The sequence below is a fragment of the Ylistrum balloti genome, unplaced genomic scaffold (assembly GCF_031769215.1).
Source record: "Ylistrum balloti isolate Yb309-2 unplaced genomic scaffold, AGI_CSIRO_Ybal_v1 Utg370240, whole genome shotgun sequence".
In the NCBI taxonomy this organism is placed as follows: Eukaryota; Metazoa; Mollusca; class Bivalvia; order Pectinida; family Pectinidae; genus Ylistrum; species Ylistrum balloti.
The window spans coordinates 930,113-943,660 of NW_026782195.1; the positions used below are offsets into that span (position 1 = coordinate 930,113).

The window sequence follows — 13,548 nt, forward strand, 5'->3', positions numbered from 1 at the left end:
ACACGTTAACCTGTCAATGTCCTGTAGGTTATGATGACCCATGCCTACACACGTTAACCTGTCAATGTCCTGTAGGTTATGATTTCCCATGCCTACACACGTTAACCTGTCAATGTCCTGTAGGTTATGATTTCCCATGCCTACACACGTTAACCTGTCAATGTCCTGTAGGTTATGATTTCCCATGCCTACACACGTTAACCTGTCAATGTCCTGTAGGTTATGATGACCCATGTCTACACACGTTAACCTGTCAATGTCCTGTAGGTTATTATACACACGTTAACCTGTCAATGTCCTGTAGGTTATGATTTCCCATGCCTACACACGTTAACCTGTCAATGTCCTGTAGGTTATGATGACCCATGCCTACACACGTTAACCTGTCAATGTCCTGTAGGTTATGCTGACCCAGCCTACACACGTTAACCTGTCAATGTCCTGTAGGTTATGCTGACCCAGCCTACACACGTTAACCTGTCAATGTCCTGTAGGTTATGCTGACCCATGCCTACACACGTTAACCTGTCAATGTCCCGTAGGTTATGATGACCCCTACACACGTTAACCTGTCAATGTCCTGTAGGTTATGCTGACCCATGCCTACACACGTTAACCTGTCAATGTCCCGTAGGTTATGATGACCCATGTCTACACACGTTAACCTGTCAATGTCCTGTAGGTTATGCTGACCCATGCCTACACACGTTAACCTGTCAATGTCCTGTGGGTTATGCTGACCCATGCCTACACACGTTAACCTGTCAATGTCCTGTAGGTTATGATTTCCCATGCCTACACACGTTAACCTGTCAATGTCCTGTAGGTTATGCTGACCCAGCCTACACACGTTAACCTGTCAATGTCCTGTAGGTTATGATTTCCCATGCCTACACACGTTAACCTGTCAATGTCCTGTAGGTTATGATTTCCCATGCCTACACACGTTAACCTGTCAATGTCCTGTAGGTTATGATTTCCCATGTCTACACACGTTAACCTGTCAATGTCCTGTAGGTTATGATTTCCCATGCCTACACACGTTAACCTGTCAATGTCCTGTAGGTTATGATGACCCATGTCTACACACGTTAACCTGTCAATGTCCTGTAGGTTATGATGACCCATGCCTACACACGTTAACCTGTCAATGTCCTGTAGGTTATGATTTCCCATGCCTACACACGTTAACCTGTCAATGTCCTGTAGGTTATGATGACCCATGCCTACACACGTTAACCTGTCAATGTCCTGTAGGTTATGCTGACCCAGCCTACACACGTTAACCTGTCAATGTCCTGTAGGTTATGCTGACCCAGCCTACACACGTTAACCTGTCAATGTCCTGTAGGTTATGCTGACCCAGCCTACACACGTTAACCTGTCAATGTCCTGTAGGTTATGCTGACCCAGCCTACACACGTTAACCTGTCAATGTCCTGTAGGTTATGATTTCCCATGCCTACACACGTTAACCTGTCAATGTCCTGTAGGTTATGATTTCCCATGCCTACACACGTTAACCTGTCAATGTCCTGTAGGTTATGCTGACCCAGCCTACACACGTTAACATGTCAATGTCCTGTAGGTTATGATTTCCCATGCCTACACACGTTAACCTGTCAATGTCCTGTAGGTTATGATTTCCCATGCCTACACACGTTAACTTGTAACTTCGACTGCATGACAGGATTGATAGAGGAATCACGACAAGAAGAACAGAATAATCCTCCCACCCGTCCCAACAAAAGTTTCATCAACGGACACTTCTTGTTTTAGTAAATAGTACTTTTAAACATTCGATTGTCAAAATCGAGCAGAGGTTTAAAGTGTGCGTCGATCTTGAAAGAATGAAAACACACACACTCACAAAAAAAAAAAAAAAACGAAAAAAGAAACAAAAAAACTACGAAGGCAGAAACTATTTGACCCGTGCCCTGACCAGGCCTCGAACACACAATCTTAGGCATCAAGTTACAAGGCATCTACTGACGGTTGGTACCGTACAGCGTAATTCGAGGACTGGTAATGGATCAAGTGAAAATGCCGACATACTGTAGGAAAGATGAGATAAATACATGGCATAGCATGCATAAGCTTACACAATGATAGAATTATACACATATTTTATTCTGCACGTTGATATAAACCACATTTGTATTGTATGTTGATACAAAATAAACAAATATTTTTACATTGGCGTTATTTGAGTTGTACATTTGAGTCTGATACGTCGCCAGAGTAATTTTATACCGATGTTAATGAAATGTAAAGTGTAATTCATTTCCTTTGGGAAACATTATAGTTCCGATTTTGAAAGTTGATTGTCTGATTGACAGATTTTCCGTCTCTGTGACTCCTCCCCTGTCCGGGTATCGTCTTACCGACGAACGTCAGCGTACTGGCCACTCTTGATTGGTTGCCAGGTTTTCCGTCTCCGTGACTCCTCCCGTGTCCGGGTATCGTTACACCAACGAACGTCTCCGTAACTCCTTCCGTGTCCGGGTATCGTCTCACCGTCGAACCTAAAAGTTTTTGCGATGTTCATAAATGAAAGTGTTTTGACCATGCATGTGTATGAAATCACCAAATCCACATTCCTTTTCGATAAATAGAATTAAAACATATATAGGGATCGAAGGGATAATAGCTGGGCAACCTGTACATAATGCCTTAGATGAGGCATATCATATAACAAACCTCTTCGTCTTTTCCTTTAAAATGAACACAACATGGGACGAGTGATATTTGTTTTTTTTCCTTTTATACACCACATTTTCAAAAACTGTAAAAAAAACCTGCATGTATTTCTAGTGTTTCTATGTGGGTACATTCTCGTTATTGGTGATATGGGAACAAATCAAGGCTAATTGAAACTGTTTTTTGAAAACATCTTTTGAAACTACTTGGTAGATTGGATGTCTTGCTTTGAGTTCCAGTATTCCGTGGTTATTGGTTTCTTTATTAACCCGTATTGATAAGTATCGCCAAGAAGCCTTTGAATTTGCTTATAGTCATTGGTCTCCACTTACGAAGTCTAGCGTGGAGCGACAAGCCAGGTTTTCTCATATTATCGTCTTGCCTATCTGAGAATACAGAAAAGAAACTTAATTATGTGTCTCGTGTGTTTTATCTATTTTTCAATTTCAATTTGTTAATTTATCAAACTCTTTCCAAACCTTATCGTTTTTGTAATTGAATTGAAACCAGTAAACCTTTGTTGAATAGGAGAAAATCTATGATTCTTGATAATCATATCGGTTTTCGCGCATTTTTACGATGTTGTTGAAAAGGGTCTTTTAGCTTGATCTCATGATTTGACGCCAATATTCAATTAGAAAATTAAATACATAGGCGTAGATAATATCTTGCTAAATGCAATAATATCTACACAAAATTTAAACGTAGAATTATTGGTATACTACCGCGAAATACAATGCTACAATGTGTAGGAAGTTGGTGTTATGAAGAACAGTATTGTAGACATTAACTGTTTGTCTGTCTAACTATTTTCGAATCAACGTCATGTTAAATACTAGGTTGAAGAAAGCTGCTGGAGATGTCGTCTGGGCAGTGATATTCCTTGTTCCAGCATTAAAAGATAAAAAAGGATGTTTCCTCTGTGGTTCTGTTGGCAAAGCGTGGAACCACGGCACCGCCATGTTTAAAAAAAAGTTGTATTTCCTCTATGGTGACGTTCAACACAACAAAATGACGTAATTTTTACTCCATAATGACCTCAGTTCTCAGGTGATGACGTCAAATGGATACGAGATATAACTTTTCTTAGGTGTAATAAATAAATACAGGAATCAAAAGTCCATTTTTGGCTCACCTGTATCGGCCCGAAATCGGCTCGATGGAACTCAACGAAGTAGTACAATCGGCCAAAAATCAGCTCAAAATCGGCCATGTGGAACATAACACGCTAAAAACACAAACTTCATTATCTTATCTCCAGTATAGAATAAAAACAAACATCACCTTCCCATTTTAAAATAATTTGAGCATAAAAGTGATAAAATTGTCGCAATATCAACAAAATTCAACAAGAACATAAGAAATTACACAATCTTGTTCGAAACGGTCATTCATATGATATAAGCCAATTAAAACGCTTCTTTCAATCATTGATGACGTAAAAGCAGTCACGTTGTCGATAAATTGGGGTCAGAATGTAGATCAAGGCATTTGAAAATGCTTGAAACGTTTCTCTGTGTGAATGATTTGTTGTTGTTTATATTCATTTCTAGCGTACACACACGTAATTCGTCATCATTACCTCCGAATGGTAAAGGTATTTTAACCCAACAGTTTAGACGAAATGTTGATAAATCAACAGGCACCGTAGAGAGATCGTAAAGAGAGACTCATCCGAGGTTGTCAGTACGTTTCCTTGAAATCGAGATTGGGATTTATTTATCACTCTCTATAGAATTATCCTGTAAAGGTAGGAGACAATACCATGTGACATGATTACATTTCATTGTGTTATTATCAACTGAAGTTGATCCCTGGATTGAGAATGTCACCTTATCGAATTTCTGAAATTACTGACAAACGACAGACTCACTTAAAACGGAGGAAAGACAAATCGGATTTTGCCACAAAGACTGTTATTATCGTTCTCTCCACTTCACATTTCAATGACACATTTTAGCATGTAATTATGATGAATTTCACCATCGTCGATGTCGCAGATCTGACTCAGCCGTAAAGATAGCCGCCATGTTGGGCTTCCGTCAGACTTCATTAATGTATCTCGGGATCATGAAAATTATCCAACATAAAAACGGGCTACATAACAATTATTTTAGAATTAATATTTAATATATTAAAACTTATATCATGTGTTAACTTACACAAGCAGCTTCACGTGCTCAAAGAGATCATTTGTCATTTAGACGCAAGGTGAACGACCAGGAGCAGATTTTTTTGCTTCATCAGCAAGTATCCTTAAGGCGTTCACAAACCGTGCTTTTGTTAGGCTTAGTCTTGATGTTTCTTTAATTTTGTCCTTTCGAACCATGAACAGCCTTCAGGGATAACTGAGAGCAGTATTGATCCACAGCCCACATTTGGTTTCCTGCAAATGATGGCCTCATATACAGAACGTACGTTGCTCTGTCCTGTATCCAATTAACCGTACGTGACATTACCTTTGTTGTTAATGACCGGTTGTATTTCGCTCACAAGCGGGAAGAGTACTTAGCATCTCGTTTGTGCCCAGTAAATCAAACACAATCCGTTCATACACGGCGGCTGGATCGCGTGCTTTACAAAAACGTCTCGTGCAAACCCCGCGTACCCCAAGTTTCTATAAGATATCATAATCACTGATATTGTACTCGCCGGACTGGTTTTAAGTGAAAATAATCATCATAAATTAATGAAATATATTTACTTCTCGGCCAAGTAAATATTCATCATTTCTACTTATACACAAACAGTTGTGTGTTTGATAAATAATTATCAAACACAAGCCCCTGGCCCCTATGAATTTCACCCATCGTCACTCGCACGCTCAGTAACTCGTCAATCACTACTGAGCTCAATAACTTATCACACACAATCACTTGAGCGCTCAATACCGTATCATACACAGTATTTCGGGTGCTCAATAACTCATCATACACAATCACTCGTGAGCTCGATAAATACTTTTCTTCCCACACAGTCACTCGTGCGCTCAACGAAAGTTATCGCACACAAATACCCAAGTGCCCAATAAACACAAATTATACCCAGCCACTGGCGTGTTCTTTGCTTAAGTCAACAATCATGACACTGTATAGAAAAGCAATCTTTAACTTCATCTATCACGTCTACCAGAATTATATATATATATGTACATACTGTTTCAAAATTTGATTTCTCCAAAACATATAACTGAAAGACAACAAACGGAAGAGACAATGATCTTATATAACATAAAGGAAGAGACGATGACCTCACATCACGTGAAGGAAGAGACGATGACCTCACATCACGTGAAGGAAGAGACGATGACCTCACATCACGTGAAGGAAGAGACGATGACCTCACATCACGTGAAGGAAGAGACGATGACCTCACATCACGTGAAGGAAGAGACGATGATCTTACATCACATGAAGGAAGAGACGATGATTTTACGTCACATGAAGGAAGAGACGATGATTTTACGTCACATGAAGGAAGAGACGATGATTTTACGTCACATGAAGGAAGAGACGATGATTTTACGTCAAATGAAGGAAGAGACGATGATTTTACATCACATGAAGAAAGAGACGATGATCTCACATCACGTGAAGGAAGAGACGATGATCTCACATCACGTGAAGAAAGAGACGATGATCTTACATCACATGAAGGAAGAGACGATGATTTTACGTCACATGAAGGAAGAGACGATGATTTTACATCACGTGAAGGAAGAGACGATGATCTTACATCACATGAAGGAAGAGACGATGATTTTACGTCACATGAAGGAAGAGACGATGATTTTACGTCACATGAAGGAAGAGACGATGATTTTACGTCACATGAAGGAAGAGACGATGATTTTACGTCACATGAAGGAGGTGATCATTGTTATACATCTTTCTTGCCATAATGTAATTTTGTGAACAGACAATAGACATTATTTTTGTCCATTAATGGTCGATACTAAATATGAAACTAAGCGCTCTAGATGATATAGCAATCATAACGGCACTGATTCCACGAGACGTGAAACGTTGGATACAGGGCAATGGATCTAAGCTGATCAACCTGATGTTAATAAAAATGCATTATAAATGTGAAACGAATCCCAAAGCTCACCCACATTCAACTTTCAGACGTTAATATCTGTTTTACATTAAACATATCCATCCAATTACGTAGGCATGCAACTTCGTGATTTCATTTGACACACTTTCCAGAAATGGATTTATCGTGATTTTATTACCCGAATAATAAATGTTGATTAATTTCCCACAACGTGAAGGATGTTTCTAGCAATGAAAGATATGTTGGATCGAGGTTTAGTAGACAATTTGGATTACGCCTTTGCATAATTGTTCGTTTTCTCTGTTATGGTCCTTTCAAGGGAAAAGGTCGGACATTAAGGAAAATATCGACAGGAAAGGAAAAGGTCGGTCATTGAGGTAAACATCTCCGGCTAGAGAAAATGTCGGACATTAAGGTATACATCGGTAGGTAGGGAAAAGGTCGAATATTAAGGTATACATCGGCAAGTAGTCATGTGTAATGACCGACCTTTTCCTTAGCTGCCAATGTTTACCTCAATGACCGACCTTTTCCTTAGCTGCCGATGTTTACCTTAATGACCGACCTTTTCTCTAGCTGCCGATGTTTACCTTAATGACCGACCTTTTCTCTAGCTGCCGATGTTTACCTAAATAAAGAGAGGGTCTTTCAAAGCTTAACTGAAATAGCACGGTTCATTGATCAGATACCACCGCTGTCATCTCCAGAATTTGATGCATTGAATGTATGAAATAAAGATGATAATGAGTGACGTTCGACCAAATTAAGAAAAATTCGGATTATGGATTTTGCACTTGAATTTGCGTCATACGGTGTATAATCTTAATTGGAACCTGAAGGCATAATGAAATGCAGTATATATATATAACAACAAACACAATTTGATCATTTGCAATATGTACTGAACTGTATCGTGAGATGTTGATGACAGACATAACAAGAGCAAGTGCCAATAACAACCTTTACCTTTCTGAATCCTTCCTGCACTAGTTCTACTTGTCCAAATGTACACAAGGTCTAGATATAGGATCTGATTGGTTACCTGTATATAGGATATTGACAAACTTCAGCTCTGTTCAATTGCATCTCATTTCTCACTTTTCAATCCTGATTAAGCAGAATATATATATTCTAATCTTTCACTTGTACCGCGTCATCTTGTACTGGGGGTTGATGGAACGTGACCTTTCCGGGGGCTGGCTGGACATTCTTCAGTTTGGATGTGGCAGGGATCGTCATTTCGATGGGACTCTTTGGTCCCGGTTCCTCTCCGAGATTCACACGGATGGCATCGTCGTAATCATCGTCGCACGAACAACGACTGGCCAGGATGCTGGGTAAGAGAAGGGCGGAGGCCAGCAGGACTCCTCCTGTACAGAACAGAATTAAGCCAATAAGCTTACACAGGTCCAGGACTGCGTTGTAGGACATAGCTCGATGATCGACCACCGCCACATTGTCGCCGTGAATCAATTTCCGTATGATGGGTTTCTGCGGCACGAAATAGCCCACGAGTATACCTATCATTCCGAAGAGAAGAAGGTTGACTCCACACCAGACACAAACCTTAAGCCATATCGGGGGACACCGCCGACGGCGTTTGGCCGATGGGTTCAACAACAACCGTATGTCGTCATCCTCTTCGTAGATCTGAGGATCCTTATACACATGGTTGTCATAGAAATCATGAAGATAGGATTTCACTCCGAAATAATCCGGACAAACATGTCTGCGTTTAGGATGACCTGAATCAGTATACTGTTTGCTTGTTTTTTTACTTCCGGTTCCGATACCGCCAGATTTTTTCAAAAGTTCGTGTTTCTCCTCCGCATGGCTTGCAGTGTTCGCAACTTCCGGTTTTTGTTGTTTTGTTTGGTCCGAAGTTTCAATGTTTTCGGACATGACCCTCCTCCTCTCAGGGAGAGTAGATATTCCACGTGCAGTCAGCACCACAAGGCGCTAACTATGGAACAAGATATTCCATTACCTGAAACGAGAGAATCCGTGATAAACTTAACATTTCCGAAGACACAGAAATATCTTGCGTGTCAAGTTTTTACGTCAATGTCGTCTATCTGCTGTAAGACTAATCCGTTCAATGCTGAGTAAATTGGCACGTGAGAATCACCCCTGACTAGCCTATAACGCGAAGCACACCTATCGATTTTGGACCACGAAGGAAAATATCGGATCAACGCCCACACTTTAGCATTGTTTATCGAAACTCTACTGTTGCCCTTACAGACAAATTTTAGCCTGCAATCTCTATGGATTTTTATTGCTAACAAAACCGTAACACACATTCATTGTTGTTAACGATGATGTTGTTTCCGCTGGAGTACGTAGATCTGTGTGACAATGACGTCAGACTGCCTTATTTATCAATGGAAATGTCCATGTGACACATGACAAACAAACGTTTAGATGAGTTTGATAATGAAGCGGTGATGATGATGATGGTCTAGTATTCATTAAAATTGTCTCTCTATATATAGCTGGGTGTGTCTATTACAAAACCATAAGGATTCCCCACAATTCTCTTCAGAACATACGACCTATGTATCAAGACCAAATACAAGTCTGGATGATTAATTACTTGTTCTTTGGGGTCTGAACAACATCAGTCAACATGCCTTTTTCCAACAAACTACATGCCCCTTCAGGAGATCATTTTTTTCAACGTGACATTCTTCTTCGATTTTTAGATAAAATTTTGAAACAATTTACTTTTGTACGTGTGTATCTGTCGTGATTTCAAGTAAACGTGTCCATTTCAACCTTGTTCATAAGTAATAAGATTTATAGTTTTACACGTAAACTTCACGTTTAGTTTTCTGCACTGAAATTGATATTTTGAAATTCGTGATTCACCCATGTACTACCATTTTGAAACGTATTAACATGTTTCACCCGTTACCGATATTCTGTAATTCGTGTTTAGATATTTCACCCTGTCCCGATATTTTGTAATTCTAGTTCAGACGTTTCATCCTGTACCGATATTTGTAATTCGTGTTAAGATGTTTCGCCCTGTACCGATGTTTGTAATTTGTGTTAAGATGTTTCACCCTGTACCGATATTTGTAATTCGTGTCAAGATGTTTCACCCTGTACCGATATTTGTAATTCGTGTTAAGATGTTTCACCCTGTACCGATATTTGTAATTCGTGTCAAGATGTTTCACCCTGTACCGATATTTGTAATTCGTGTTAAGACGTTTCACCCGTTACCGATATTTTGTAATTCGTGTTAAGATGTTTCCACCCGGTACCGATATTTGTATTTCGTGTGAAGACGTTTCACCCTGTACCGATATTTGTAATTCGTGATAAGATGGGTAACCCGTCACCGACATTTGTAATTCGTGTTAAGGTGTTTCATCCTGTACCGATATTTTGTAATTCGTGTTAAGATGTTTCACCCTGTACCGATATTTTGTAATTCGTGTCAAGATGTTACACCCGTTACCGATGTTTGTAATTCGTGTTAAGACGTTTCACCCTGTACCGATATTTTGTAATTCGTGTTAAAATGTTTCACTCTGTACCGATACTTTGTAATTCGTGTCAAGATGTTTCACCCTGTACCGATATTTTGTAATTCGTGTTAAGATGTTTCACCCTGTACCGATATTTGTAATTTGTGTTAAGATGTTTCACCCTGTACCGATGTTTGTAATTAATGTTAAGATGTTTCACCCTGTACCGATGTTTGTAATTAATGTTTAGGTGTTTCATCCTGTACCGATATTTTGTAATTCGTGTCAAGATGTTTCACCCTGTACCGATGTTTGTAATTAATGTTAAGATGTTTCACCCTGTACCGATATTTTGTAATTAATGTTAAGATGTTTCACCCTGTACCGATGTTTGTAATTCTAGTTCAGACGTTTCACCCGTTACCGATATTTTGTAATTCGTGTTAAGATGTTTCACCCTGTACCGATATTTTGTAATTCGTGTGAAGATGTTTCCACCCTGTACCGATACTTTGTAATTTGTGTTTAGATATATTTTACCCTGTACCGATATTTTGTAATTCTAGTTCAGACGTTTCACCCTGTACCGATACTTTGTAATTCGTGTCAAGATGTTTCCACCCTGTACCGATACTTTGTAATTCGTGTTAAGATGGGTCACCCTGTACCGATATTTGTAATTAATGTTTAGGTGTTTCACCCTGTACCGATGTTTGTAATTCGTGTCAAGACGTTTCACCCTGTACCGATGTTTGTAATTCGTGTCAAGATGTTTCACCCTGTACCGATACTTTGTAATTCGAGTTAACATGATTTACACATGCATTGATACGTGAATTTGATCATGTCAGGAAAATGTTTCAAATCTGAACTAAAATTACACTATAATTTTGTATGTAAAATGATGAGTTTAAACCTGATGGCCAATACGGGTTGATTTGAAATTTGAAAATGGTAAGAAATATCGTTATATTCTCGGCTCTTATAGGCTGTCCAGCTTATCACTTCATATGTGTTCGGTTACATTATTACGCGAGCTGCATCTAATATCTCGTCACAAACAATGCACGTACCAGAACAGTGACATATCTAAATAAACAACCAGAATTGAAAAAAAAATAAAACATTCAATGATAGAAAATATTATAAAATTTGTAAAAAAAAAAAAAAAATAGTGGTAACATTTATTTTAAAATAGCATTAATAGAATGATGATATAACATTAATGCAGCTCTCCAAACTGTGATTGGGTAAATCAGTGTTTGAAAACATACAGTCCTAAGATATGTTGTTAATCCTTGTCTTCTTAATATAAACTAATCTATTGCCATATATTTCGGCACCACGGATTTCGATAGTGAATTTCACCGCTATAGAAGATAAAACGGAAGATAACTTTCTCCAAAGTAGAGCAATAGAGAATATAAAAGCAATGATTTTTAAAATGTTCATGTAGTTATTCGATATATAGAACCAGGCTAAAAATGCGTGGGTAGTTTGTGTTAAAACAGCAATGCTTTAGAACTGGTTATCATGGAAATCAATTTATATATATATAGGGATATATTTCATCCAACAAAATTGTGAAAAAAAAAACATACAAAATGATGTGGAATATGCTAGAAGAAAAAATGTTTACTTACAGTAGTAGATAAATTGTTGAGATCTCAGAAAACACGCTCTATCTTGTGGCAGCCATGTTGGTTGAGACTGAGCAGCTGAGGCGGGGTATTGGTTGACGGAAACGCGGATCGATATTCCAGAACGGTCAAGTTCGATATCACAGCTCCGTGGTAGATAGCCTTGGGTCGTGTTTTGTTTGTTCAAAAAGCCACGGAGGAGCAAGAGGCTAGCGCTGATCAAATGTGGTGTGAAATCTGAAGCTAGTTAGATTTACTCAGCTTCGTCTGCGATGTGGCATGAACGTAGCTGGAAATTTATAGTTCTGTGGAAATGCAGTTGTAATGGAGAACGGTGTTGAGAACATCAATATATGTATACATATGAACGATCTGTTTTTACTAGGGCTATGTCAGTGATTTTCTATAATCAATCTCAACTACCAGGCCTATTAAAGGGAAATAATTCCTATATTCACAATTATATTTTTATTTCATTACGACCTCAGTAGGCATCTGAATTCATGTTGTACGTACTATGAATTACCATCTGAACTCATCAAAAGAGAACTTGTTTAATATCACTGAAATGTCGAATTTACATAGTTTGATAGTTTTTCTATCCTGTAATTCAAAGAGTAAATGATAAATCCATATTCTATTTCTGAGACAGTAAACAGCTTTCACTAACATGTCTTTGATCAATTAGTCCTGTTATTCATTTTTTCACGACAGTTTATATCAATTTCCAATCACATTATTTATCAACTTCTAACATTTTGCAAGTTACGATCATTCGCTCGCATCAAAAGTTATGATAAGCACATCTTAGCAACTCCAGTGTTTACAATCACTTTCGGAAGGCTATCTTGCACCCCTTAACATGCCAACTCTTTAATACTCAGTATGTTTGTTTTATTTGATGTTAACATTCATCATAGGACTGTAGTTTGGATAATCTGGGAGTTTTAATATTTTTCCGTAATTTTTTTTATATCGCGTTTCAATTATTACAATAAATAGTGACATGTCCACGAAACACACAGTTTTTTTTATTAAACTGTTATAGCAAACCACTGTTTTTTTAACGTGTTCTGATGACGTTGATATCCATACCTTTTACTTGTGGACTTTCGGCAAACAGTTCCGTGGAAAAACTTCTCTATCACACATTCCTTGCCAAAGTGATAACACACAAACTGGTAATAATTATGTATGAAACGACTACACTTTTAGAAAATAAACACTGCACAATTTTTCTGAATACCTTCATTGGTTTTACGGTTCGGTGATCGTTTTATTGTCCGATGAGTGTCAACATCAGAAAATTCATAAGTTGCTTTAAAATAATGAAAGGAAACAATTAATATCAAAAGCAATTCAACCGTGACCTGTTGGATACGGGTCTATTAAAGTCCCACACAATATGGTTCTGTTTTGTCCAATTTTTCTAGGAAAGGACGGAATCTTACATGGTAATACAAGTGACCTATAGAGAGAATAATTAATAGTATGCTTTGCTGTTACGCGTGTATACTTAAGATGACCCGTACTGGTCTGTGCTGACATGGTTGTAAATATAAACAAGATTTTTTTTCATGATGTCGTTTATTGTTTCGATTTCTTAACAGGTATATCATAAGTGTGGATTATATTGTTAGTAAATGTTATCAGAAATTACCGTTAATTTA

General features: G+C 38.3%; 2 protein-coding genes across 2 annotated transcripts; one reads left to right on the plus strand and one right to left on the minus strand.

Moving 5' to 3' along the window:
• Positions 1-5,945: 5,945 nt before the first annotated feature.
• LOC132552140 (involucrin-like) lies at positions 5,946-6,614 on the plus strand. The gene has a single exon (XM_060216281.1). The coding sequence runs from the start codon at positions 5,946-5,948 to the stop codon at positions 6,612-6,614; it is 669 nt and encodes a 222-aa protein (XP_060072264.1).
• A 1,053-nt stretch (positions 6,615-7,667) lies between these two features.
• Positions 7,668-12,018, minus strand: LOC132552207 (neurensin-1-like). The gene is made up of 2 exons (XM_060216356.1): positions 11,882-12,018; positions 7,668-8,746 (listed from the first exon to the last, which is right to left on the minus strand). Exon 2 carries the CDS (start codon positions 8,659-8,661, stop codon positions 7,891-7,893), a length of 771 nt encoding a protein of 256 aa, XP_060072339.1. The 5' UTR covers positions 8,662-8,746; positions 11,882-12,018; the 3' UTR covers positions 7,668-7,890.
• Positions 12,019-13,548: the final 1,530 nt, after the last annotated feature.

Bases quoted from the DNA above. Each gene is read 5' to 3' on its own strand.
- LOC132552140 (XM_060216281.1), top strand. From the start codon at position 5,946: ATGACCTCACATCACGTGAAGGAAGAGACGATGACCTCACATCACGTG.
- LOC132552207 (XM_060216356.1), bottom strand. From the start codon at position 8,661: ATGTCCGAAAACATTGAAACTTCGGACCAAACAAAACAACAAAAACCG.